General features: G+C 41.6%; 1 protein-coding gene across 15 annotated transcripts in view; it reads left to right on the forward strand.

Annotated features, from left to right (window-relative positions):
* The window catches only part of KCNMA1 (potassium calcium-activated channel subfamily M alpha 1), a 561760-nt gene that overhangs the window by 138080 nt on the left and 399215 nt on the right, over window positions 1-24465 (forward strand). For all 15 annotated transcript variants that reach the window (XM_081007630.1, XM_081007632.1, XM_081007631.1 and 12 more), the window contains exon 2: window positions 8486-8650. In XM_081007630.1, coding sequence (XP_080863756.1) covers window positions 8486-8650 — 165 coding nt within the window. The remainder of the gene's footprint in view (window positions 1-8485; window positions 8651-24465) is intronic.

Raw genomic sequence — 24465 nt, forward strand, 5'->3', positions numbered from 1 at the left:
TTGATTTAAATAGTGTCCTGACTTTGATCTAATTAAATACCTGGTAATTCCAGCTGCAACATTATAATTGGGTGGGAGCTTTGGGGGGATTATTTTAAGTAATGTGATCTGAATCATCTAATAAACTAGGTTATGCAGAGAGAGTGGTGCCATCATCCTAGTTCATAAGTATCTGAACTACTTTGAGACCTGAGCCAAATTCAGATATTTGGGCCCAACAATCACGAGCTTTTTCCTGATACAGACAGCAAGTTCTGGGCTGTGGCAACTGCTCTGCCTGGCGGTCTGCAAATGATAGGAGCTTAGAGCTGCACTCTGCCAAAGCCTAGCTGTCTGAATTATGCAGAGCACATTACCAAGGAGCTGAATGTCTGACCACAGCTTTAGAGACAGCCCACAATGCCCAAACAAACAAACAAACAAACAAACAAACTAATAAATTGTAGACCACTTTTCTTCTACAATTCTAGTGGATTAAGGCTGCAATTCTAACCATGTCTGCTCAGAAGTGAGACCCATTGAATTCAATGGGATTACTCCCTGGTGGTTAGGCCTAATTTGACTGCAGCCTAATTTAATTTGCATTTAACATGGGGCATTGTTGTGGTTGAATACATTTCCATGTAATGTCACAGGATCAACAGTGTGCAAGGCACAAAATAACCTTCTCTAAGGGCATATTTTGACATGAATATGCATTCCTTGACATGTGAAATTCCTGCTGAGCAGCATTGTGTTGGAGGGAATGGGGCTGATGATTCATTCAGACATTCAAGTCACTACTTGAAACTGTTGCCACAGTACAATGAACATGGTGAAGTCCATGCAATGGATCACTAGGAATGAGGCTAGAAAGAGCCATGTGTATTTTTTTCCAGTGTCAGAGGCAGTGTGCCTTGATCTACCAGTTGCTTGGAATCACAAGTGGGAAGTGTTCTGTTCCACTCAGATCCTGTTTTTGTACTTCTCACAGGCATCTGGTTGGCCACTGTGAGAACAGGATTATGGACTAGATGGACCTTTGGTCTGATCCAGCAGGCCTTTTCTTGCGTTATTGAAAAGAGAAGTTCAGAGCCAGGCTATCAGAATGTTTTGCTTATTCAGGTCCAACCTGTGGAGAGACTGAGCCATTTATTCAACGCCTATGTTGGTACTGCACCATATTCTGGTACACTAGAGAAAGTACAAAATATGGAGTGTACTTCTAAATGTGACATACTTTATTTTACCTGCAGTCTAAGCTGGAGCAATCAGAGCAATGGTGGTGATTTTGTTCCATTGAGCTATGAAGGACTATAGCCTTTCCCAAACAGGGACCATCAGTGCATCTAGAGTTTGCTGTATCAAAATGCCTGTTTGGGGTTTCATACATTCTAAATGGCTAGCAGCTTCTTACCCGGTCTTGCTAGGGAATTCTTAAAAACCAAAATATCAGGGCAGTTTTGAAATCAATGGTTAAAATCATTGCAGTTTTGAAATGTTCAGTCTGCCATCTTGATTTAAAAATGATATCCAATCATGTCCAAGCATAGATGGAAACCTGCTCTTTGATCTCACAAACCATCATTCAAAATTTGGTTATGATATCTTAAGAGATGGCCAAATTCACAGCAAGCAGAAAAGCAACTTTCCAAATCAATGAAGTACATGGCTAAGAATTGCTGTTAAAATATAGATGGCTTCAAGCGCTTCATTTTGGTGAAATCATGTTCAAAATATTAAGTTTTTTCTTTTTTACCTGACAAGCAGGGATAGGCAAACTAAGGCCCGGGGGCCGGATATGGCCCAATCGCCTTCTCAATCTGGCCCATGGACGGTCCGGGAATCAGCATGTTTTTACATGCCTGGTGTTTTGACATGAGTAGAATATGTGCTTTTTTTTAAAATGCATCTCTGGGTTATTTGTGGGGCATAGGAATTTGTTCATTTCCCCCCTCAAAATATAGTCCGGCCCACCACATGGTCTGAGGGACGGTGGACCGGCCCACGGCTGAAAAAGGTTACTGACCCCTGTACAAGCTTTAAGAAAACTTCTATTCCATTCTGCCGAGAAACTATTCCATTAGGGTTTAGCAAGATTCACATCTTTCCTTGGCCATAATCCAACACAGAGGCCCATTGGTTTTAGCTGTGTTGGATTATGGCCCATATTATTTTTCGAACTCCAGCATATATGCAGCACACAACGTTAACACACATTATGTAAACTGCAGATTTATTAATGTATTTACAGCAGTAATAACCTTTTCCCCCTCTGCTATTTGTGACAGAGGGCATCAGACACGTATTGGTACCTAGATATGGAATTCAAAGTCTGAGCTCTTTCGGAACGATAGAACCTCTTTATCTCTCCGGAAGAACTCAAAACTGACATTAGAAGTCACAAACAACTGCTGAGTGGGGATCCAGGAAGTTGAGTCACACTTCAAAACAAGTGTTTTGTGTTATTACATCACCAAATGGCCCTCACACCAGTATCAACAGCAATCTTGGCAGGGTGAGGCATTGGCATGGTGGCACCTGTGATGAAATCAAGGCTCTGAATTATTCCTATAACCATTTTCTTGATGACAGATAGTGAGCAGATGAGCAGGTTCTTCTCTTGCTGTGTTTGTGTGTGTGCTTGTGTGCTTGTGTGTAGTCCCCCTTCCCTCATATGCACATTTCAAGTAAGTTTCTCTTCATGTGGAAGGATATGATATGAGCCATTTAATTCAGTTAAAGCCATAGGCAGATCCTTAATATTTAGATCATTACCCAAGGCTTCATATTTTGTCCCAGAACCCTCTGCCCAACTCCTGTTACTTTGCTGGGCTGTCATGGAGCCCCCAAACATATCAGAACCTCAAATCGGCTGTCACCATATAAAAGACAACACCCTCCCGGCAATTGTTTGCCCTCAAACAATTGGGGGAAGATGGCAATTGAACTGGAGGTTCCAAATAGTTGGCTCCTTACCTCCTGGGAAGTAAGGCTCCTTGAAAGTGTGACTTTCCGCCAAGTGATTGTGCATGGGATGCATGAACTAAAATCTGTTTTGGGTGCAGGTTTTCTTTAGCCGCCAAATTTGCAACCATTACATAGCCTGTGAATAATTTATAGGGAAAAAACGTTCAGTTGTTTCATCAGATGTGTTTTCCACTTGGCTCTCTGTTTCCCTTTCTGCACTGAAAAGAAGAATGTTTTTCTAGGTATCAATAATTAATCCTTTTAAACTGGGGTGTGGGGGGTGTTACAGTATGATACCTGACGTCAATGTAACCTAATAAGAACATAAGAAATTCAGAGGGAGGCTGGTGGTAACCTAGTTTGTCAGCCAGCAGCCATAGCTGTTATGTGACATTTGTTGGTTCACTTTTGCTGCTTCTTTTTAAATCTCCATGCTAAAATGTTTTGCAAACACTTTCTTCCCCTGCCTCCTTGCACTTTCTGTGCTACCAATAGGCACAGTTTTAATCTGGGTGAGCTTAGTAGACCACCTCCTCACCTGGAGTGATTCCATATGTATATATTTTCTGGAACTCTCAGTGACATATGTACCTGGTGCTTTTAAAAACAAATGGTTATGGTGCTATTCAAACCTGAGATCTCATTTCTCAGCTTTAGTTTAATTGGAGCTTTGAGTTTCAGGATGAGGTCATTCCCTGTGCCAAAATATGCAATCAGACTTGGACGCTGAATTATTTAGAGTTCCGTTTAACTGTTTGCATGTGCTCAAGCGGCAATAAACATTGCCTTGCTACCCTGTAGGCAACTGCAGCTGTTATGCAAAAGGCAAATAAATGTTCCCCAACCTCCTAGGCTGAGGCATTCTGAACAAAGGAAGGGTGCACTCCAGAACCATTTCCATAGAATCATAGAGTTGGAAGGGACCCTGAGGTTCATCTAGTCCAACCCTTTGCACTGCAGGAATACACAGCTGTCCCATATGAGGATCGAACCTGCAACCTTGGTGTTATCAGCACCACCCATCAGTGTGTGTTGCTGTTGCACACTGGAAGGAGGAGTGGCATGGTGTAGGAGCTATGGCAGAGCCAATCAGATGCTCTTCTTGCCTTGCCTGCACCATAGCAAGCTCCTGTTACCTTGCCCCTCTCCTTGGCAAGTGGCCATGGCGTTTGGAGCTGAGAAGGCAAGTCAGCAGCACAGTCTCTCTCCCCTGCCCCCCTTACTGGCTAATGACTACTCCATTAAGGAAAGAAATCAGGGCATGGAGCTAATGGGGTTCATTGCTGAGCTTGGACCAGGAAGACCTCAATTCAAATCTCTGCCAAGCTTACTAGCTGGCCTTGAGCAAGTTACAATCTCCCATCCTAATCTACCTCGCAGGGTTGTTTTGAGGACATAATTAGACCCTCCACCCCATACCCTGGGCATTTTGCAGGAAGCTATGAAAAAGAAATGCATTGGCCTTGGTCATTTTAATTCCTTTTGGATTTTGCATGGGGGTAGAATGATATTAGAAAACTGGAGAATTAAATAAAAATCCCTTACACTTATCCCTCCCCCAATTAACTGGATTTGTCGGGGTCTGGCACAAGCCCCCAAATGGATTCATCACTATTCTGATAAACAGGATTTTTCTCTTTCCCCATTTATAAATGTAAGAGAGACAACATCACACCAAGCGCTAGAGATATACCACCCTCCCACTTCACTCTATTTATATGTTCCTGTCATCAAGCAATTAAAATAATGAATACTTTACAAAACAACAGGTAAGCAGCCTGCATAAAGATAGTATTAGCTTAAAATGTACCTGCCATGCCTCTAAATAAGGCACCAATTAAAACTTCATTCTAGGTTTCTTGAAATGTCTCTCCCCCTCCCCCTGGTCCTGCTTCCTGGCTCATGGAAGGGCTGCAATGCCATTTACTTACTTCTCTGTCTTTATATTTAAACATTTTCATGCTGATACAACCACCGCAACCAAATAACAACCTTAAAACTTTTTTTAAAAAATAGCTGCAACCATAGAACAAATCAAACAGTAAAAAAAAAAAGTAGCTTCAACTTTGCTAAACCTTAACTGTCTGGGGAAAATTAAGAAGAAATCTGCCTGGTACTTAAAACTCATTAAATTGGGTGTGAGGCAGACAGGCCTGGAGGGGAGCGTTCCAAAGGAAAAGATTCCTTCCCCAGGCACCGTAATGCTCTTTCCCTCTGGTGAGGCTCATAACACGCAGGCAAATTCATGTAGAAGCAGGTGGTTTTTAAGGTACTGGATCCCAGGTCATGCAGAGTTTTAAAGGTGAAACACTGGTGAAAAGCATCTCCTTCATCTCAAAACTGCTAATCTTCATGGGAAGTGCCACCCCACCCAGAACTGTCTGAACACCATCTCCCTAGTCCGATGAAAAGGTAAAAGATAAAGGACCCCTGGACGGTTAAGTCCAGTCAAAGGCAACTATGGGGTTGCTGCGCTCATCTCGCTTTCAGACCGAGGGAGCCGGCGTTTGTCCACAGACAGCTTTCTGGGTCATGTAGCTAGCATGACTAAACCTCTTCTGGCGCACAGAGGACTGTGACAGAAACCAGAGCGCACGGAAACACTGTTTACCTTCCCGCCACAGCAGTACCTATTTATCTGCTTACACTGGCGTGCTTTCGAACTGCTAGGTAGGCAGGAGCTGGGACAGAGCAACAGGAGCTCACCCCATTGCGGGGATTTGAACCGCCAGCCTTCTGATCTGCAAGCCCAAGAGGCTCAGTGGTTTAGAACCATCTGCCAACTGCACTGCTCTCTTCCCTGCATTGCACTCGTTTGTTTCCCTTCAATCCAATCTGTTGTGGACTATAGGCACATCTACAACTTCAGCTGAAATGGATGTAAAGGAGAACTAAAACTGCCTGTCATCAACTTCAGCCTAAAACCCCACACAACCTCACATAGAGACTTCATTAAACAGCAAGAGGATGGCTAATTTTTGTGTGGAATGTGTCATTCATGAATGTTGACTGCAGAATATCTGATTCATCAGAACTATATTTATCATATAATAAAGGCTATACATAATTGAAAAGGAAGCATGACTTTTATCCTTGCCACAGATGTTGATTTGTGCATGCATGCGTGTGTGCGTGCGTGCACATAGAGTTTTGATTTGAATTATAATTCATTTACTCTGTATGGCAGAAATCTGCTTTGACCACAGTGCAAATGATGGTATATTTCACTTTATCAGTCAGATGCTGCCATTCATATTTCACAATGGAATGTGAACATGAGCAATCATTCTGAATCATAAATTTGTTCTAAATCTAAATTTGAATACACATTTTCTGCATTCTGAGCCATTAATTGCTTGTTATTCATTGTTTGCAAGCTGCTTTGGGATTTAGTTGAATGGGAATCAACATAGAAAATCAATCTCTCTATCAATCAGTCAATCAAGCAATCAGGCATTTTAAAGGCAGAAAATGCTTGTTCAAACCAAATCTTACCATGCTTAGAATGCATAGATTTCATCCATCCACAGAATGTGTACCGTATTTGTTTTCACTCTAATATTCTGGATATATTCCCCCCCCCCCCAATTTGGGGGGAAAGTTTGGGAAGGATTCCAACTGTGAATAAAATGTCAATAAAACTTCAAAATCTGAAATATTAGTGTTTTGAAACTTGCAATGTAAAATTTAAAATATGGAGAAGTCAGTAACATTTCAGTGGATGCAATATTGATTTATCTGTGGAGGATGTGACAGGAATGAAGCTATGGCTTGCTGTTCCATGCTCTGAAACCTCTGGTGAGATCCAGAGCTTCCTAAAGCCCTTGGGGACATCTACAGGGGTTGAGGGATGCTGCTTACTTACACCAGGCAACTCAAATGTTTACTATGCTAGGATAGTTAATAAATATTACTGCTGTCTTGTCACCAACGCAGTGGGAGATTCCTTCGAGTTGTGGCTTTTTCTGCATCCTTGTCTTGTGGAAATCTTCAGGAAGCAGTAAAGAGTGTTAAAAACAGCATTGGGAGCTGAACTTCTCTTACTGACCTGAACAAACAAGCTACAGTATTTGGGTGGGTCCACCCCCCAACATCTCCCCCCCCCCAACATCTTTTGTGCTGTTCATGATTGAAGCATATCGAACTTGGGTGTGGCGATGCAGTGTCCTTGCAGCAGCTCCCCGCGAGGAGGGCTGGCTGTGAATGGCAGGGGTCAGTGGTGATTCAGCCGGCATAGCACAGCAAGAATGCCTCCTCTTAATTTGCTTCTTCCTCCCTTCCTCTGGTGACTCAGTGAGGGACAGTGCTTACAGCCAGAGAGGAGTTCCTCGGATTAATCACGCAGCTCCGTTTTCAGAGTGGCTCCTTGGCAACCCGGCAGCTTGCTGGAAGATTGGCAGCTCTGCATTCCCATTCTGTTTGGTGTTTAAGGTTCCACGCACTCGCCCAGTGTGAGCTTCCTTGGAAAACTCATTCAGGAAACCATAAATTAAAACAACACCTGACTATCGTGCGCATTCACTGTGTGTTGCATCGTAGGTTAATTTTGTCTGTGTGCATACTTTGCATTGAGGTTTGCGTACAGGACCGTACAAATACGAGGCTGTATTGAGATTGCCGACATTCCAGGTGCCAGCTACATTGCATATGAGAACAGAGAGAGGAAACTGGCTCCTGTGGTGTCAAAAATACCTACTGCATCTCCCTAGCAACTTTTGAAAAACACCACTCACTGTATTTGCATAGAGCTTGGGAAATTGAAATGCCAACCAGGGGAGTTTTTAGGTGGGGGTCACCTTACGTTGCCCATAACTCATCATCATTTCGCAGAATGGGCAGAACTCAAAGTTGAAAGCAGTGCCAGGCCTAGACAGTGCCTGAAGCACATCCCAAATGATATCTCCCTCCCTGCTAGGACCAACACTTTAGTACTGATGCACTATTCAGACAACAGGTCCTGCCATCATCTCCTCCCTGCCCCTATCACAGTGCTGCTTGTGGTTGCATTTCTGAACTTGCCATGACTGAAAGTGTGCTGTACCAGAGTTGGCTTTTTGATGGCTTGACTTGGGCTTCTTTCTTTCTTTCTTTCTTTCTTTCTTTCTTTCTTTCTTGTAAGAAAGTAAGCACTTGCCATTAACAGGAATATTCTTATTTGTGTATTCCATAGAAGGCAGGCCAGTTTTCCATTTGACAGAAGAACATAATTTTCCCACTCACCGTGTGTTGTGGTGATAACTGTCGTGTGTGTGTGTGTGTGTGTGTGTGTGTGTGATAACTTATATTATTACTTTACCAAAATACAAGCATTATTTATAAAATAGACAAACAACAGGGAAGGGGGGGATCCCCAGTAAAGAGGATATAAAGGCATTGGGTAACTTTACACAGAGACATTAATTGTCAGTAGTATCTTTTTAGCTTCTAATGCACTGAACTGGGAGACCGCAAACAGAGATGATGTGTTTATCTGGTACTCTGTTGCAGTTTAACCCCTGCCATTCTAACTGTTCATCTCTTTCTCTCAATTTTACAGGAGGTCCAGAAGATAACCAGCAATGGGGAGACCCAGGCAGATGGGGACTTGAAACCCACAGACGAGAAAGAAGAAGTTGTGGCAGCAGAAGTGGGCTGGATGACCTCTGTTAAAGACTGGGCAGGGGTGATGATTTCAGCCCAGACCTTAACTGGCAGAGTCCTTGTGAGTTTCCCTATGCTTTCTTCAGATTTTCCATCTACTTTTTTCAGAGGGCTAGCCAATACCCCCCATTTAACAGTATGGTAATTTTCACATGAACAACACTTTCTCTCTTTGGTGTCTGCTTGCTGATACATGCAGAAAATGGCCTCACGAGGACAGGCAACCAGGCTATTCCTTGATATTTAAAGTAATTAGGTGAAAAGGTTGGCCATGTGCATCCACTCTAGCTCTTGGTTCCTAAACCTATGTATTTGAGAGTTAGTTCAAATAAGAGAAATGAGATGCATCTTCCAAGTAAATATTGTTTGTATCAGGGTGCCATATTATGTGACAAACTGTCTTCAGAAAACCCTTTCCTTTCCACAGGATCCTGGTAGACTAATTTTTGCACAGGAAGTTAAAGGAGGACAGGTTTGTTCCTGTTGAAGGGAAATGTATTGTTTCTGACACCTAAGGATATGAAAATTAACTACTAATGTCGGGGAGGTTCTGATACTCGATATAGGCATCGTTTTTGTCATAATTTTGCACCCACTTCCAGGCACAGCAAGTCTTCCCCATAATGGTGCATTTGTGCCACAAAAGCTCCAAAAGTTTCTTGTATTCAGTACTCTAGATAACTGTTATCCCAGTAGAGTTGTTAAATGGTCGGCAATATCCAACATTAATCATACTTACAGTAGACCCACTGAAATAATAAACCTCATTACTTAAGTCTATTGATTCCAGTTGGTCTAAGTAAGACTTGGTTCGATGGAACCTTGTGAACGGAAAGAGGGCTAGTTCTATTAGGAAATTAAAAATGTGGAACATTTTTGCCTCCCTTGAGCCTGGTTCTGAGCTCTTCGCCTCCAGGGGAAAGATTTCCCTTATTTGGGTGTAAGTAATTTGGATCCAGGCCCTGTGGGAACAAGGCTGGTTTGTTATGCAAAATGAATTTAGGTAGGCTGCCTGCTAGGACACACTGCAGCCAACAGGCTAATTTGGGTTAATTGCCTAGATTTAATTGAGATTTAGAGCTAGTATTGTTAGATTTGAGTCCAAAGTGCTTATATTATGGAAGTATCATTACTGTGGACTTTTAACAGGTTTTATCATTAAGTTTCATACACCCACACCATTAATTTATCATTATTTTTAAAGAATTGTTTGCAAGTGTTATGGAGCCATTTTGAACCATGTATCGAACAGTGTGTTCTGTACATATAAGGAATCCAGTTGGCTCTATATTTATATAAGCTTAAACACCATGCAGGTAACATGGTTTTATATTTAAAATTTTATATATCAGGAACAGTCAAAGGATGTAATAAGTTTATTGGTCTCTATACACGTTGCCAGATTGTAAATTTAGTTTGGATAAATTAAAAGTAATGGGATTTAGTCTAACAAACAACAAACACTAGATGTAACGAGAATTTTTTTGTGAACAAACACCCCAAAAAGGCATGTCAATATCTTTGCCACACAAGTCGACAAGGATCTGTTTAAAAACAGCCTAGCTCTATGAAAAGAAAAGATGAGATGGCAAATGTGGTTTTGGTTTTCTTTCTTTTTTGATAGAATATATATGGCCAATATGAATATTCTGCCTTTCATGGTTTTGTCTGTTGCAATGGTTCACTAAAAGTGGGTACAGTATATTGACATTTGCACAGGTAGTTAGGAATTGTTGTTTTTTAAAAATTGGATCAACATTTGGGTTTGGTTGCTTTATGGCAAAGCAAAACTAAATGTGCATATTTTGCTTTATTAATATGCAATATAATTGAAAAAGATAGGAAGAAAATGTACTTAACCACACATTGTTTTCCTGTCAGTTTAGGAATGCAGCTTACTTTTAGGTAGCATTTTTCATCCAACGTTTCTGTGGATATTTCTGCCAGTGAATTTATGGGTTGTGGCTCTTTTAAGTAAAATCCCAGCTGAAACTGAGGGCATAGTTATTGAAAATATTTTAAAGATATTTACCCGCCTCTGCTTCTTAGTGACATAGCACGCCGTGTATTCCTGAAAGGTCTGATCATTTCCCCTTGAAAGCCAACTGCAGAAAATTCTGTTTTATTGAGTAAAAGATTATGGCTTTTTGTAGGTCAGTTGCAGATCAAAATTAGATCAGCCAGAGTGACAGATGAAGAAATTACAGTACCTTTTCATACTGTAGGCCACAGTTTAAATCAAAATCAATCTTCCAGATTCACAATTAAATAACCTTTAGGAAGTGGTTCACTGAACACTGGTGTTGAGGGAGAAGAAATAGTAGCAATTGATTTTTGGTTTGGCGTGCTCACGCAAAGAAAGCTGTTGTGCAACTGCCGCCTAGATTTATTTGCTAAGCAAAGAAAAAAAAGTTATTAAGGTGTGGTGTGAAAATTGATCTTAAAAACAGGACTTCATTAATAGTTCTTTCTTCAAATCACCCTTTTTTCATTCTCATATGATCAGTTATTTCCTTGGAAAGGGGCTCCAATGAGGGTGGTCAGTCTCTCAATTGTGCAGCCCAGAGCTCCTCCTGCACAACTTTCCAGATTGAGTCCTTGGCCTTTTGGGTTAAGGAAGTCCCTTGCCTGAGGCCTTAGAGACTTGCTGCCAAGTAGACAGTTCTTGGCAGGATGGGCCAATGGTCTCACCCATTTAAGGCAGTACCATATGTTCAATAAGACTCGTTGTAAAAGGGCAAGAGCTTCAAAGACTAATATTTTCAGGACCCTTTCTCTGTTGTTTTTGTCGTTTTTTGCATATTGTTCAGTTTAGTATGGCTCTCATCTTATTCTTCATGAAATGGGTTCCTACCTTCACCAATCAAAGTGTGAAAGGGTTGGTTTGGATAGCAGCACATATCTGGCAGCTAGTGAGATCTGACTACCTTCTCGATAGCTAGCTGTGAAAGGAGTGCTCATGGAGTGAGCTAAGACATTTCTCCATCTGTGAAACAAATAACCAGTTGCATTCGTAAATGCTAGAAGAAACCAAAAGTTACCAGATCTCTTTATATCAAGTCCAGTCAAGGAGTTTCTTTTCCATAGAAAAGAAAACTTTGTAAGGCTGCAGTCCGATGCCCACTTATGCCCAATAAGGAGTCAGTGTTACTGAATCCAGAGGACCAACTATAATAATAATAATAATAATAATAATAATAATAATAGGAATGTACATTCTGATTATATGGGACATTCTGGGAACAAATTGGAAACTGGGATGGCTTCTGTAAATCTAGGACTTTTCCTGGAAAATAGGGACACTTGGAAGGTCTGTTAGTATACCCAGGTCAAGTTGGAGAGCCTAGTATCCATCTCCAAACCTATGCTAGCTCAGTCTGCATCCACAAAATCGAGCTGTTTTTATATCCTTTACGCACCATTCTTCATTTCTGATTTTGTGTTGGCTCAGAGTGCTGCACATGTGCAGCATAAGTTTTGGTTTCCCTGCTGGTTACTAAAGCCACAGGAACGTAGGTACACATTCATGAAAGCCCTTTGCAAAAAGGAACCTTGAAAGGCTCACAATTTCTTTGATTGTGCTTGCATGTCTTGGATCACCTGCAAACTGAAAACTGCACCAGTCTGTGCACGCACCAGTTCCAAAATTAATTCAATTTCTTTCTAAGTTAAGGCAGGCAGGCAGGCAGAACCAGAACATGGGTCAGAAGCAAACCATGAGACCAGAATGGGAGGGGGAAAAGGGAAACTGAGGATATCCGTCCATCCCTATTCTCTTTCATTTCCATGTTACAAAAATTAGAAAACTTGTCAGCAGCTCAATGTGTGAAAATTATTTAAAATGTGACATCCTTTGCCTGGGCAGCTGTCAAAACCAGGAACAGTTTGTGAAAGCTAATTCGGTTCTAAATTAATCCTGAACACTTCGAAAATAACGCTGTTAAAAGAAAACAACATTTGAGATGCTCCCCTCCACCACCTAATTTGATGGTTGGAAAGAATATATTTTATCATTTCGTACATATGTTTTATGCACTATAACTTTGCTCACTGCCATGGGCTTTACATATATTTTTGTGTTATGTGGGATAGATTGCAACGGACTGTGCCTGAACCATCTTCCAGGGTTCTCAGTATATGTCTAAGGTTTCGGCTGCAGAAGTTCACTGCGATCACCTGAGAATCCTGGAAGTCACATGGCTCTGAGGGTGGAGCTCGCCAGCGCCTCCCTGTGCCCTGCCCTGTTAGCGCTCTAGTTTTACGTGATTCCTGCCATGCGTTGCCAACAATCCCTGGCCCTACTTCCCTTGAAATCCACCTGGTTCTTTTGAGCGTTGAGCTAGAACGTTTGCAAAAAAACGTATTCACCACATGGTCAGCTTTGTAACCTCCGACAGTGAGCAGGTTCTAAGAGGCAAAGTTTGCCAGACCCAGCTAGTGAGCATTGGTGCCCCCTGTTACCTTCCCTCCATCACAGAAGCTTTGAGGTGGGGTTGCTTGCAAAAGTGGAAAGATCTAGCAGGAGCAGTGATAGAGGTTGGGGGTGAACCCCCTTTTGAGATGGAACTTGACTTGAATGAGTCTGGGCCTCCCTTATAGCAGAGACTTTCCCAACTGTGTTGGCCATAATTGTGAACTTGGTCAGCATCACTAAACAATGAATTAATATGCCTGCACATTGGCATTCCTGGGATGGTATCTTTGGCATAATTAAGAGCTGATTGTGGCATGACATATTACATGGTGGTGGAGAAGGGTTTACTGGGGAGCAGAACTGTAGCAACCAACTGTACAATATGCACTGATTTTGGCAAACATTTACTTACTTGTAAACTATTATTTTTAACACACTCCACCCCAGTAGCTTTTGAAGTAGAGCAAGACTCGCCCCTTTCCTGCTTTTCTTCCTGTTGCTTCTTGCTCCACACACTCGAAGCTCTACCCTGGCAGGAGGAAAGTAGGAAGCTACAGTCTCTGTTGGGCATACTAGCTCAGGGTCTCTACTAGTGCAATAATTAGCTAAGGAGCTCCTAGTTTGAAATATAATCACCTGGGGGGACGGTGGATGAAATGGATGCTAATTATCGAATGGTAGGTAGTGGTTTGTATTAGAAAAAAAAAAGTCATTTTGTGGAGCAGTTTATTTTGAGCTTTAAACTTCCTCGTGGGTTGCCATGGGGATTAGGTGCAGCCATAAATCCGCTTCCTAGGTGTTCACATGTGTTAAGCTGCCTGCAAACACTTCTTCTTTCCTTAAAATTAATTTGTAGACCGAACACCTTTGCTCGGCTTGGGTCTGTTATTGATGTCCCTGGTTTATGTTCTCTCTCTCTCTCTGTGTGTGTGTGTGTGTGTGTGTGTGTAAATCGGTGGTAGCTCTCAGTAGGGGAGATTGCTCATAGCTGAATTGGAAGATATTTGCTCCAGTTTGCTTTAATCTCCCGTGACTACAGTGTGGGCTGTTCCCTAGGTTTCCATAGGGACAGGAACAATGCTTCCCGTTGGGGTTCATCAGCCACAGAATGATGATGCTACAAAGTACACAGTGTTGAGTTGGTCTCATTGGTTTCTATGGTAACTGCAGCTTCCTTTAATCCACCATCTCTCCCTCTCTCTCTCTCTCTCTCTCTGTTTCTTCCCCTTCCCCTTTTTGCTTCTGCAGCAATATTATTGCCAAACCTATGGTGCATTTTTGGAAATTGATTTTGGGCTTGTAGGAGGTCTATGCAAGCATAATTCTGAGGATGATGAAGCAGAAATATATTTTTGGCACATCTTGGGTTTGGGTTGTGTCTGTCTGTGTGTGTGTGTGTGTGTGTGTGTGTGTGTGCCTTCTCCATTCTCTTACGAAATCAAAACCAAAGTGCTACCAGACCTTCAGTAGTGCCATCTGCCTCAAATTTTATGGGATGGTCTGGATTTTTATGCACCTGACGAATGCCAGGATTTGAAAACCTATCCAACTGTGTTTGAATTTAAAAGAAAGAAAGAAAAAGATAAGAGAGGCCATGTAGATAAATAAAACTAGATGAATCATAAACTGATTCAGTATTGTCATTTCAGGATGTTATGTTGTGAAACAGAGATATAAAGCTAGAAAGATGCAATGAACGACTTATTGTACCAATCTCATCTATTAATCATACATAGTACATCCATCCACATGATGTCATTTCAGGATAGCATAGTGGATGATTTATATAACTGTACATACCAGGGGCCCACACATTTGGGCTGTCCTTGGCAGCCAAGCTAAATTTATTTTTTCCACTAGCCCTGCTTTTCTCCTGAGGATTGATGGGGAAGGGGTATCATACATGGCTTTGACTTAAGAGACCAAACAAGACTGAGGGGAAACCCCCCCAGTTGTGAAGAGGCTCAGGAAGTAGCAAGGCTGTAAGAGAGCTGCTCCTTTTCTGCAGATCCCATGGACCTCACAGTTATGTTATAATGAGAATCTGGCTTTGTGAAAGGTCACACCCCATAGATGCAGTGAGTAAGTTGCCCAGCGCCCTGGCAAGTTCCTGGAAGGGATTATATTTCTGTTTGCCCCTCCCCAGTCATGATCCTACCCTTGGTGGTATCATTTACCATTTAAGGTGATTTTATCGGGACCAAAAATGATGCACACCTGACTCACCTAATTGGCTTCCATAGGCTGTGACCGTGGCTTAGATCAGCCTTCCAAGTATTGTTGGATTCTAACTCCCATAATCCCAGAACACTGACCATGATGGGACTGATGGAAATTGGGAGTCTGACAACATCTGGAGGACATTTGGCCAGGAAAGGGTGACTTAGGTGATTTTTAAAAGGGGGTGGGGAATAGGCAAATTCTAGAAGCAAAGTTCTATTGATGGCTATTAACCATGAGAGCTGAATGGAAGCTCTGTGTTCAGAGAATATCAAATGTGGATGTCAAAGAGTGAGGAAGGGCTGTTGCTTATTGTTATTTTATTTTATTATTTGCACCCAACCCATCTGACTTGATTTGTGCTCTGTTTCTGAGTTTCCTGGAAATATTTGGTTAGTCACCGTTCGAACAAGGTGCTGTACTTGAGGATTCCTTAGAACAATCCAACCAAACTTTTCTTATGTTCTTGCATTTTGCCACAAAGTTATAGCATGCAACATGCTATGATAATATTTAATTGGTTACAGTGTTCTGTCTTTTATTTTTAACCAGGGCCACAATGTGCAAAGCTCAGCATTAATCTCATGATTTCACCCTTTCCTTACTACTGCATATTTTCACAATAAAATGAGTAAAAAAAATTCATAAAGTAGAGAACAAATGACCTGTATTGCATCACATTAAAACTCCTTAGCAAAAGAAACATATTTCCATCAGGTGACAAAGTAACAAAATTGTAGGGAGCCTCTCTGATTTCAATAGGAACTAGTACAGTATTCCAAATTACTGGTGCCACTACACTACACTACACTATAGTTTTTGCTGTGCATGCAAAAACTCCGCTTATCTAAATCAAGCTGGAAAAAGATGGCTGCAGTAAGACCAAACTCTCAAGACATTTTTAAAACGCTACTTAAGAAGGTGGTAGTAGGAACATTTGAAATGGGGTGTCAGCAGAAACCAAAGCATCAAGTCCAAATCCTCCTTTTTTTAAGAAAACCTTTTTAATATTTTTGTAAAAAAGAATTGTGATTAAAAAAAAGGAATGGGAAAAACACACCTTTCTGTTGCAAGTCTCCACTACCAGTTCAACATCTATAGCAAATGACTCCCTCTAGAGTCCAAATTGCAAAAGAATGTCGTTCCATTAAAAAAAAATAGTTTTGTTCTTGTGGCAGCTTTTGTCCTTGGTCACATGGTAAATCCTACGTTGCAAAAGGATCTGAATTGTTCCTTGAAGACTATGGCTGTGCCACAGGCATTATCTGAAGGACCACCTTGTCCCTTATACACTGGCCAGATCACTGTGATCACCTGGAGAATCCCTCTTGAATGTCCTACTGTGAGCTTATATTCTTTTATAGTTTCTATGGGAGCCAAGGTTTATCAGTGTAGTGGCACCAGTAATTCAGAATACTGTACTAGTTCCTATTGAAATAAGACAGGCTTCCTACAACTTTGTTATTTTGTCACCTGCTGGAAACATGTTTCTTTTGCTAAGCAGTTTTAATGCGATGCATTGCTGGTCATTTGTTCTCTATTTTATGATTTTATGAATTTTTTACTCATTTTATTGTACACTGCCATTTTTTTATATTGAGTTGGCAGTTTTGTAACATTCTTATAAATATAAACATTGTCTTATGCTTTCACGTGCTGCCAGTGGGATTCCCAAAAGCATCTGTTTGTCCGCTGCTGAACTAGACAGACTTTTTGCAGGCTTCAACATCAGGCCATCCATAGGCAGCCTTCCTCGCTGTTTCCGTTCTGCCGTTAGGAAACCTAGTGCATAATAGAAATGACTACAAGAAGATGCAGCTGTCTAATTATAGAACAGTTCAGCATTGGAATAGGATTGCCAAGGAAGGCTGTGAAATCCCTTCCTTGAAAGTCTTAAATAAAAGGTGAGACAGGCATCTTTCAAGCTTCGGCTATAGAAATCGGCAATTAGCACAAGTATGGAAATATGGAATGTAGGTTCAAGATTTTAAAGTTATACATGCTTCTTTACAGCAATCAAATTTTATCATGTACCTGCTGAGAATCTTCTTTACCCAGCTGCATAGGATTGCATTCAATGTCAGACATACTCAGAACAGACCTGCTGAAATTAAAAGACTTCCCGTACCTACGGGACTGCCTCTCCTAGTATGCCCCGCAGAGGACCTTAAGGTCCATAAATAACAACACTTTGGAAGTCCCGAGCCCCAAGGAGGTTAGATTGGCCTCAACCAGGGCCAGGGCCTTTTCAGCTCTGGCCCCGGCCTGGTGGAACGCCCTACCGCAGGAGATCAGGACCCTGCGGGATTTGACATCTTTCTGCAGGGCCTGCAAGATGGAGCTGTTCCGTCTGGCCTTTGGGCTGGACTCAGTCTAACCCCCCCTCTCATTTATTTATTTTTTTAATGGAACCCCTCAAATGGGATTTTGTATATAAATTTTTCCTCGGCTCTTTTTGCTGGCCCATGTAGGACCAGCGTGGATAGTTGGCCCTGGTGAATATTTGACGTTTTCTCCCCTTATGGCTTTGATCTATAGGCTACCACTAAAACGAGGCAGCATTTTAAGCTGTATTCCAACTTATATTTTAATCAACTGTTTGTTTTGTTTTTAATGTTTTTACTGTATTTATATTCAGTGTTAGCCGCCCTGAGCCCGGTCTTGGCCGGGGAGAGGGGGTATAAATAAAAATTATTATTATTATTATTATTTACTACTACTTAACTAATGTCTAGAATTTAGCCGGATACGACCCATAGTGGTTTGGGAGGGACCATATTTTCCTTTATAGATTGCCACCCTAGAGAGATGAAGAAAAGCAAACTTTTTTGGGTGGGGGACCCAGTTGAGATTGCAGTTCTGTACACCAGGCGTGGGGAATTTCTGGTCCTCCAAATGTTGTTGGACTCGCATCAGCCTTGGCCAGCATGGTCAATGGGTGAGGGATGACGGAAACTAGAGTCCTGCAATATCTAGAGGGTCATCGGTTCCCCATTCCTGCTATACACGCCTACCCGAACTCCATGGGTCTCACATCTGAGTAGTTGGATTTCACTGTAAAAGTGGGCTAGAGGCACGTTCAGCTTAATATAGTTCTAATCAGATAATAATATCCTGGTCTTGTGACTTGGGCAAAAGCTTTTAAGATGTTTTTTTCAAAAGAGAAATACTTTCCCTACATTATTTAATCAAGAGATTAATCAGCTTTTAATTAAATATACTCTGAACTGAAATACTGCAGCCCTGACAATAATTGGTTCATTAATCAGTTAAAAGCAAGGTGTGTCATCAAGACAATCTCCTGACTATAAAAAAACCCCCTCCTATTTGAAAATCAGCCGTGGAACTCATTTTCTCCTGTTGTTCTTCATTGTTAAAAAGCAAAAGCAAAAAAAAAGCGAGGTCAGTCCATTCACAGGTGCACTTCAGTAACTTCCATTTGGCACAATGTCCTCCTTTACAAGAGGATGAAACAGCAAAGAGAAAGAAAAAACTTGTAGCTTCCGACATAAATTAATGAAAGTCTGTTTAAAATGGGAGAAAAGACCCATGAATGCAAAAAACAAGAATGACTGTTGATGCAAGGTCATGGATAGCACCAAAATGGTAAAAGCTGAACTGTTCCTTTAAAAACGAAGACTTTTTTGTGTTTATTTTAACAGATAAATGTCGGCAGTATTCATTGGACCATCTGTATTAGAAGGATATTTTAAGAGCTTGCCTCAATAGGATGTTTTGGGTAAATAATTTGAAACAACAATATACAAGCAAGGCTTTCCACGGCCTGTCATCAGTTCAATTTAGTTTAAAGTGTTGGGTGGTTTTTAGATCCATTCTCATCTCAAAGCTTTGGCTTAGTTCTCATGGAAATGGTAAACATGCCCCAGCTGTATCATTTGAAATTGCAGGTTGATAAAAATAAATAAATCCCTGTGTGTGGAAAACTAGCATGTCAAGGAATAAGCCTGGCGTGCACGTTTTTGGTTGAAATGTAACAATTGTCTTTGTTTGTTTGTTTCAGCAAGATTGTATCTGGCTTCTAACACTTTTTTGGAGAGAAAAAAATAGATTTTGTTGTCTTTATTTTTTGTAAGCTGTGTTTCTTTGTGCTTAAATTACGTATTTGTGTGTTGGAAGCCTGTTTTTCCTAAATGTGGCATATAAATATAAATAAATAAACTGTAACAATAGCAATACTGGGGTTGGGGGACTCTAAGTAGCTTGCAAATAGTAAACTGTCAAGGAAAGAAAAGCTTGGTAGGTTATATCACTTTATAGCTTCTGATGCCAGGTAAATACTTTTTTTAATTTTGCTTTTTATTCTAAAATTCATTGGTGCTGAATGGCATTGCTTTGACTGCTGCAGTTATTTTTTATAATGCCACTTTATTATTTGTGTTGTGATGTTTATTGCTCTTATTGGCATTCTTCTTGCCATGGTACACCACCCAGAGCCAATCTTAAAGCAGAATAGATTCCAATTTACAGCTTGGTGGACATGATAAACTATTTTGACGATATCATTGCTTGCAAACATTTTAGCCCTTGCAGTGTTTTGCTACACAGAGATTGAGAAATGAGTTTCAAAGTTTGGGATTTCTGGAACCTCCGTTCCTGAGATGAGAGGGTGTAGCCTGGAACATAAAGGGCGTGGCATTATAAATAATAATAATAATAATAATAATAATAATAATAATAATAAAAAATAATAATAATTTATTATTTATACCCCGCCACTCTGGGTGGCTTTCAACAAAATATTAAAATACAATAGTCCTTCAGATATTAAAAGTTTCCCTAAACAGGGCTGCCTTCACATGTCTCCTAAAAGTCTGGTAGTTGTTTTTTCCTTTGACATCTGATGGGAGGGCGTTCCACAGGGCGGGTGCCACTACCGAGAAGGCCCTCTGCCTGGTTCCCTGTAACTTGGCTTCTCGCAGTGAGGGAGCCACCAGAAAGCCCTCGGTGCTGGACCTCAGTGTCCGGGCAGAACGATGCGGGTGGAGATGCTCCTTCAGGTATACTGGACTGAGGCCATTTAGGGATTTAAAGGTCAGCACCAACACTTTGAATTGTGCTCAGAAACGTAGATCAGGGAAGAAGAGTTTGGCGGATGAAGTGGGGAGCCTAGCTGCTCTCCATGGGTCACAGAGCAGAACCTGATTGACATGGGAACTGAGCTAATAGCAAAAAGCTCTTACTGAGCCAAGCAGAAAATAACTTTTCCCCCATCTTAAATTCTTCTGGACGGCCCCTGAGGAGTAGAAAACACGGAAATGTCAGGTCAAACTCAGACTTGGCAACCCAGTTCTTATACCTAGTCACTTACTTTCCCCACAAAAGATCCCGGTTTATTTCTTGCCATTGCCTTTTCAGACCTTGTTTATGCAGTCAGAAAGGCCTAAAGGTTGTATTCGTAGCTGAAATGAGCCCATCAGCGTTTCCACATCAACTGGCAGGTTGCACAAATGTTTGTGTTGCAACCATGTGTGTCACATTGCGACTTGGGTATAAATAGCTGCAAGGAAAACAGGCTGCAACAAAGGGAGTAGGGAACCCTCTCCCAATACATATGCTAAAAAAGTTGTTTAAAAAAAATATCCAGACATTTACATTTGATTCAGGCCATTTCTTGCTGTCTGCGCCCTTCCCATGCCGTAAACTGCCATTAATAATTAGTCTGTCTCTATGAAGGGTATACGGAATGCCCTAAACTGTTGCTTCCCATTTTACAAAGAAGCGTATTTGCAAAACCTCACAGATGGCTTTCCCCTGAGGCGCTGTGGCCTCCTCATGCAGTGAAGAGCAGTGCTCTGACCTTGCAGTTAGCAACACTTTGTTTAATTGTTACATACTATTTTTACTCCATTGAGCGACATGATGCCTGCGTTCTCCAGCACAAAAGTGACAAAGCTGTTAGCAAACTTGGGTGTTCTGCAACACGTATGTAACCTGAGTTGTTGGAGTGGGGAAGAGAGTTGTGCACGAAGGTGGTCAGCAGAATGTGTTGGTGAGCTCTCGGCTTCTGGCAACCTTAAACTCAATAGGGAGCAAACTAAAGATCGCTAGATAAAAACAACAACAACAACAACAACTTTATTATTTATACCCCACCCATCTTGCTGGGTTTCCCCAGCCACTCTGGGCGGCTTACAGCATATTAAAAAAATGTAAAAATTAGACATTAAAAACTTCCCTAAACAGGGTTGCCTTCAGATGTCTTCTAATAGTCAGATGGGTTGTTTATTTCCTTGACATCTGATGGGAGGGCGTCACTGCCGAGAAGCCCCTCTGCCTGGTTCCCTGTAACCTCACTTCTTGCAGTGAGGGAACTGCCAGAAGGCTCTTAGAGCTGGACCTCAGTGTCCAGGCTGAACGATGGGGGTGGAGACGCTCCTTCAGGTATACAGGACCAAAGCCGTTTAGATTAAACCCATGTAAACTGTATTTATCTTTCTGCATGCTCATTGTTAGGATCTACTCTCAGGAGGTGAAGAGGGGACTGATTCCAGGCAGCAACCTTAACATCTATGCGGTGTCTAGAGTTCCTTTGTTCATGAATTTATCTCCCACATTCTAGCCTAAGTCCTCAACGTTTGTGTGTGTGTGCTGTGTGTGTTGGGGGGTGTCACTCTAGTTGTCCATCCACAGGGAGAAGTATTATAGTGCAATATATATATGAACACACACATACATGGTTGAGTTATATAAATAAAGCAAGGATAGGGAACCTCAGAGGCTGGATGCAGCCCTCACCATTTGGCCCTCAGGACTCCCAAAGGCCACACCTCCTCTCCTAGGTCACACACACCTGACCCTGCTTTGCACCCTCCTCAAGTGTTTCTGCTTTGCTGGAATTTGTATTTGAACCCTGATAATGTTTCTTGCTTGCAGGGATGAAGGATGCAGAGGGTGGGTGGGTGGGTGGGTGGGTGCGCACACGCACAAAGACACACACACACACACAAGTTTACTGTACAAGGGTAAAATCAGTTCTTTTTTTCTGGGGGGACACAAGGGTTTGCATAACCCTAAACATTTTGTGAATCTAATGAAAGAAGAAACTAAATTTTTTTTTTTTAGTTTCTTCTCTAGGATGGTGAATCGTCACTTCCATTGCTACCCCCGTTGGTGGCCTCATTTCCTGTCACAGTGTTTCCTGAGTTTCAGATGGAATGAGAGTACCCCTAAACACTTATTTTAAAGAAAAAAAGCACTGAGTAAAATTGCCATTCATTGATCCAACCACTTTTGCGTCTGGCCCTGGCGTCCTCTGTCACGTTTTCCCCGGAAAGTTGCCTGGAAAGGAATGCAGTAGCTGTCAAGCTCTGTGGAAAAACCAGAGAGACCTGACATTAAGCTAACCACATAGGTGCATATTCTTTTTTTTTTAAAAAATAATTTTTATTAACCGACCAATCAAATCAAATCACATCACATAAATTCTGAATTACAAAGCCGAATTTTAAATTTTTTGTTGGGGGTACCCATATTTCAAGTTCCGAAGGGGATTCCAATCATCTTCTTACTGCTGCGTTAATATCCACAAATCTGTCCAAATAATGTTCATATTTCTATCCAGTCCTATCTTGCTGTTCCCATGTCTCATCTTATTCATATATTTTTCTTTTTTCTTTATGATCTCTTCTGATAATCTCCTTAAGCAAGTAAACACCAGTTATAATCTTGTGTGAATTTTTCCGTTCATCCAATCACCATATCGAGATGGTTTCCATATATCATCACTTCCATAAATAAAAGCACTCTTTACATCATTAATCTTCGCAAATCTGTCGCCTTCTTTTAGTCCTCTGAAGAAGCTCACCCGCAATATGAAAGCAGATCCATTCCTCCTCCCAGACATAAGTCTTTCGACAGAACTTGCCAAAATGGCGACGCTGTTTTTTACTGCGTCATCCCAAAGCTCTTATACTTTCCACGATCTCCTTAAAACATGCTTTTGGTTAGAAAATTATCTCCACACAGTCTTAAATCATCAGCTTAGGTCATTTAAGCGGCATTTCTGACTTGTGTGGGGGGGGGGGATTCTTGGTTAATCACATAGAGAAAAGAAAGGAAAGTTCCTCCCCCAATCCAGTCCCGTTGCCGACACACCGAGCCTTGGTGTGTCTTCTCATGATATATTCCTGTTTATCTGACCTGTCTTCTTTATCAGAGATCTCTTCAATTAGCAGTCTTTACTCCCCGTTCTTCCTTGAAATATGTGCATTAGCTTCCTCCTAATTGTTTCTTTTGAAGTTGCTGCAGCTAGAGGCGCGAATCAGAGACAGCGTCCAGGAGACCTGAGGTCCACACAAGGGCTTTCTGCCTAGTGCCCCCACCCCCTCGAGTTCAGGGGTGGTATAGGGCACAGCAGGCAAGGGCAGTCCCCCCCCCCACTCGCTTGGGGGGGCCGGGAGGCTGCTTACTCCCATCACAGCCTCTTAATTACCTCGTGTGGGTTGGAGAGATGTTATTGTCGGCCATCTTCCAATGCGCCCCTAGTGGCACCCCCATAGTTGCATATTCTTCCCCTGCTTCTGTTGCTTGTGGCCAGGTCAGTGTTTCATGGGAATAGCTATGGAATAAGGTTGCTAGCTGGTTTTTGTTGTTGTTTTTAACCGGGCTTGCTTTTGGGCCTCCCAACAGCAGAACTGTGGAAATAAGCAGGCGAAGTTCCCTCCACCATTTTATTTCGATACTCCGGCCATTTTTGTGTATGTCTGACTGCTGTTAAAGCCGCAGGAACAGGGCAAGTTTTGCTTTTTAAAAAATAAAAATAGTGGCATTTCTTTCTAGGCAGCTGTGAATGAGAGGTAAGTCTTTGACTGCAATATCTATCCTTCCAGCCCCTTAGGATTGGCATTACTGCAAAAGAATGCCTGCTTCTGTATGTAATTGGCCATCTAAAGTTATTTTTGGAGTGCCAGTGAGAGATGTGAGCACTTTAGAAACCATAATAATTCAGCCTAATGAATAAGTCTGCAGTCAGCACACCACACATAATATGGTATTAAGCTTACAGAACAGCTGATTCCTTTCCCCAGGTCAGCTGTTGTATGGTGTTGCCAGAGATAACTGGTGAAAGTGACAGATAGCAGAGGATATAACGATAAATTAAAAGCTAGACTTTTAATATCATTTCAGGTATGACCTGGGATTTTCGATAATTAGGACCGCTTGCTGTGGAATAGTTTAATTTTGTTCACTTTTTTACATAGTGCTGTCATCAAGTTCTTCTG

This window comes from Podarcis pityusensis, assembly GCF_964106645.2.
Source record: "Podarcis pityusensis genome assembly, chromosome: 5".
Lineage (NCBI taxonomy): Eukaryota > Metazoa > Chordata > Lepidosauria > Squamata > Lacertidae > Podarcis > Podarcis pityusensis.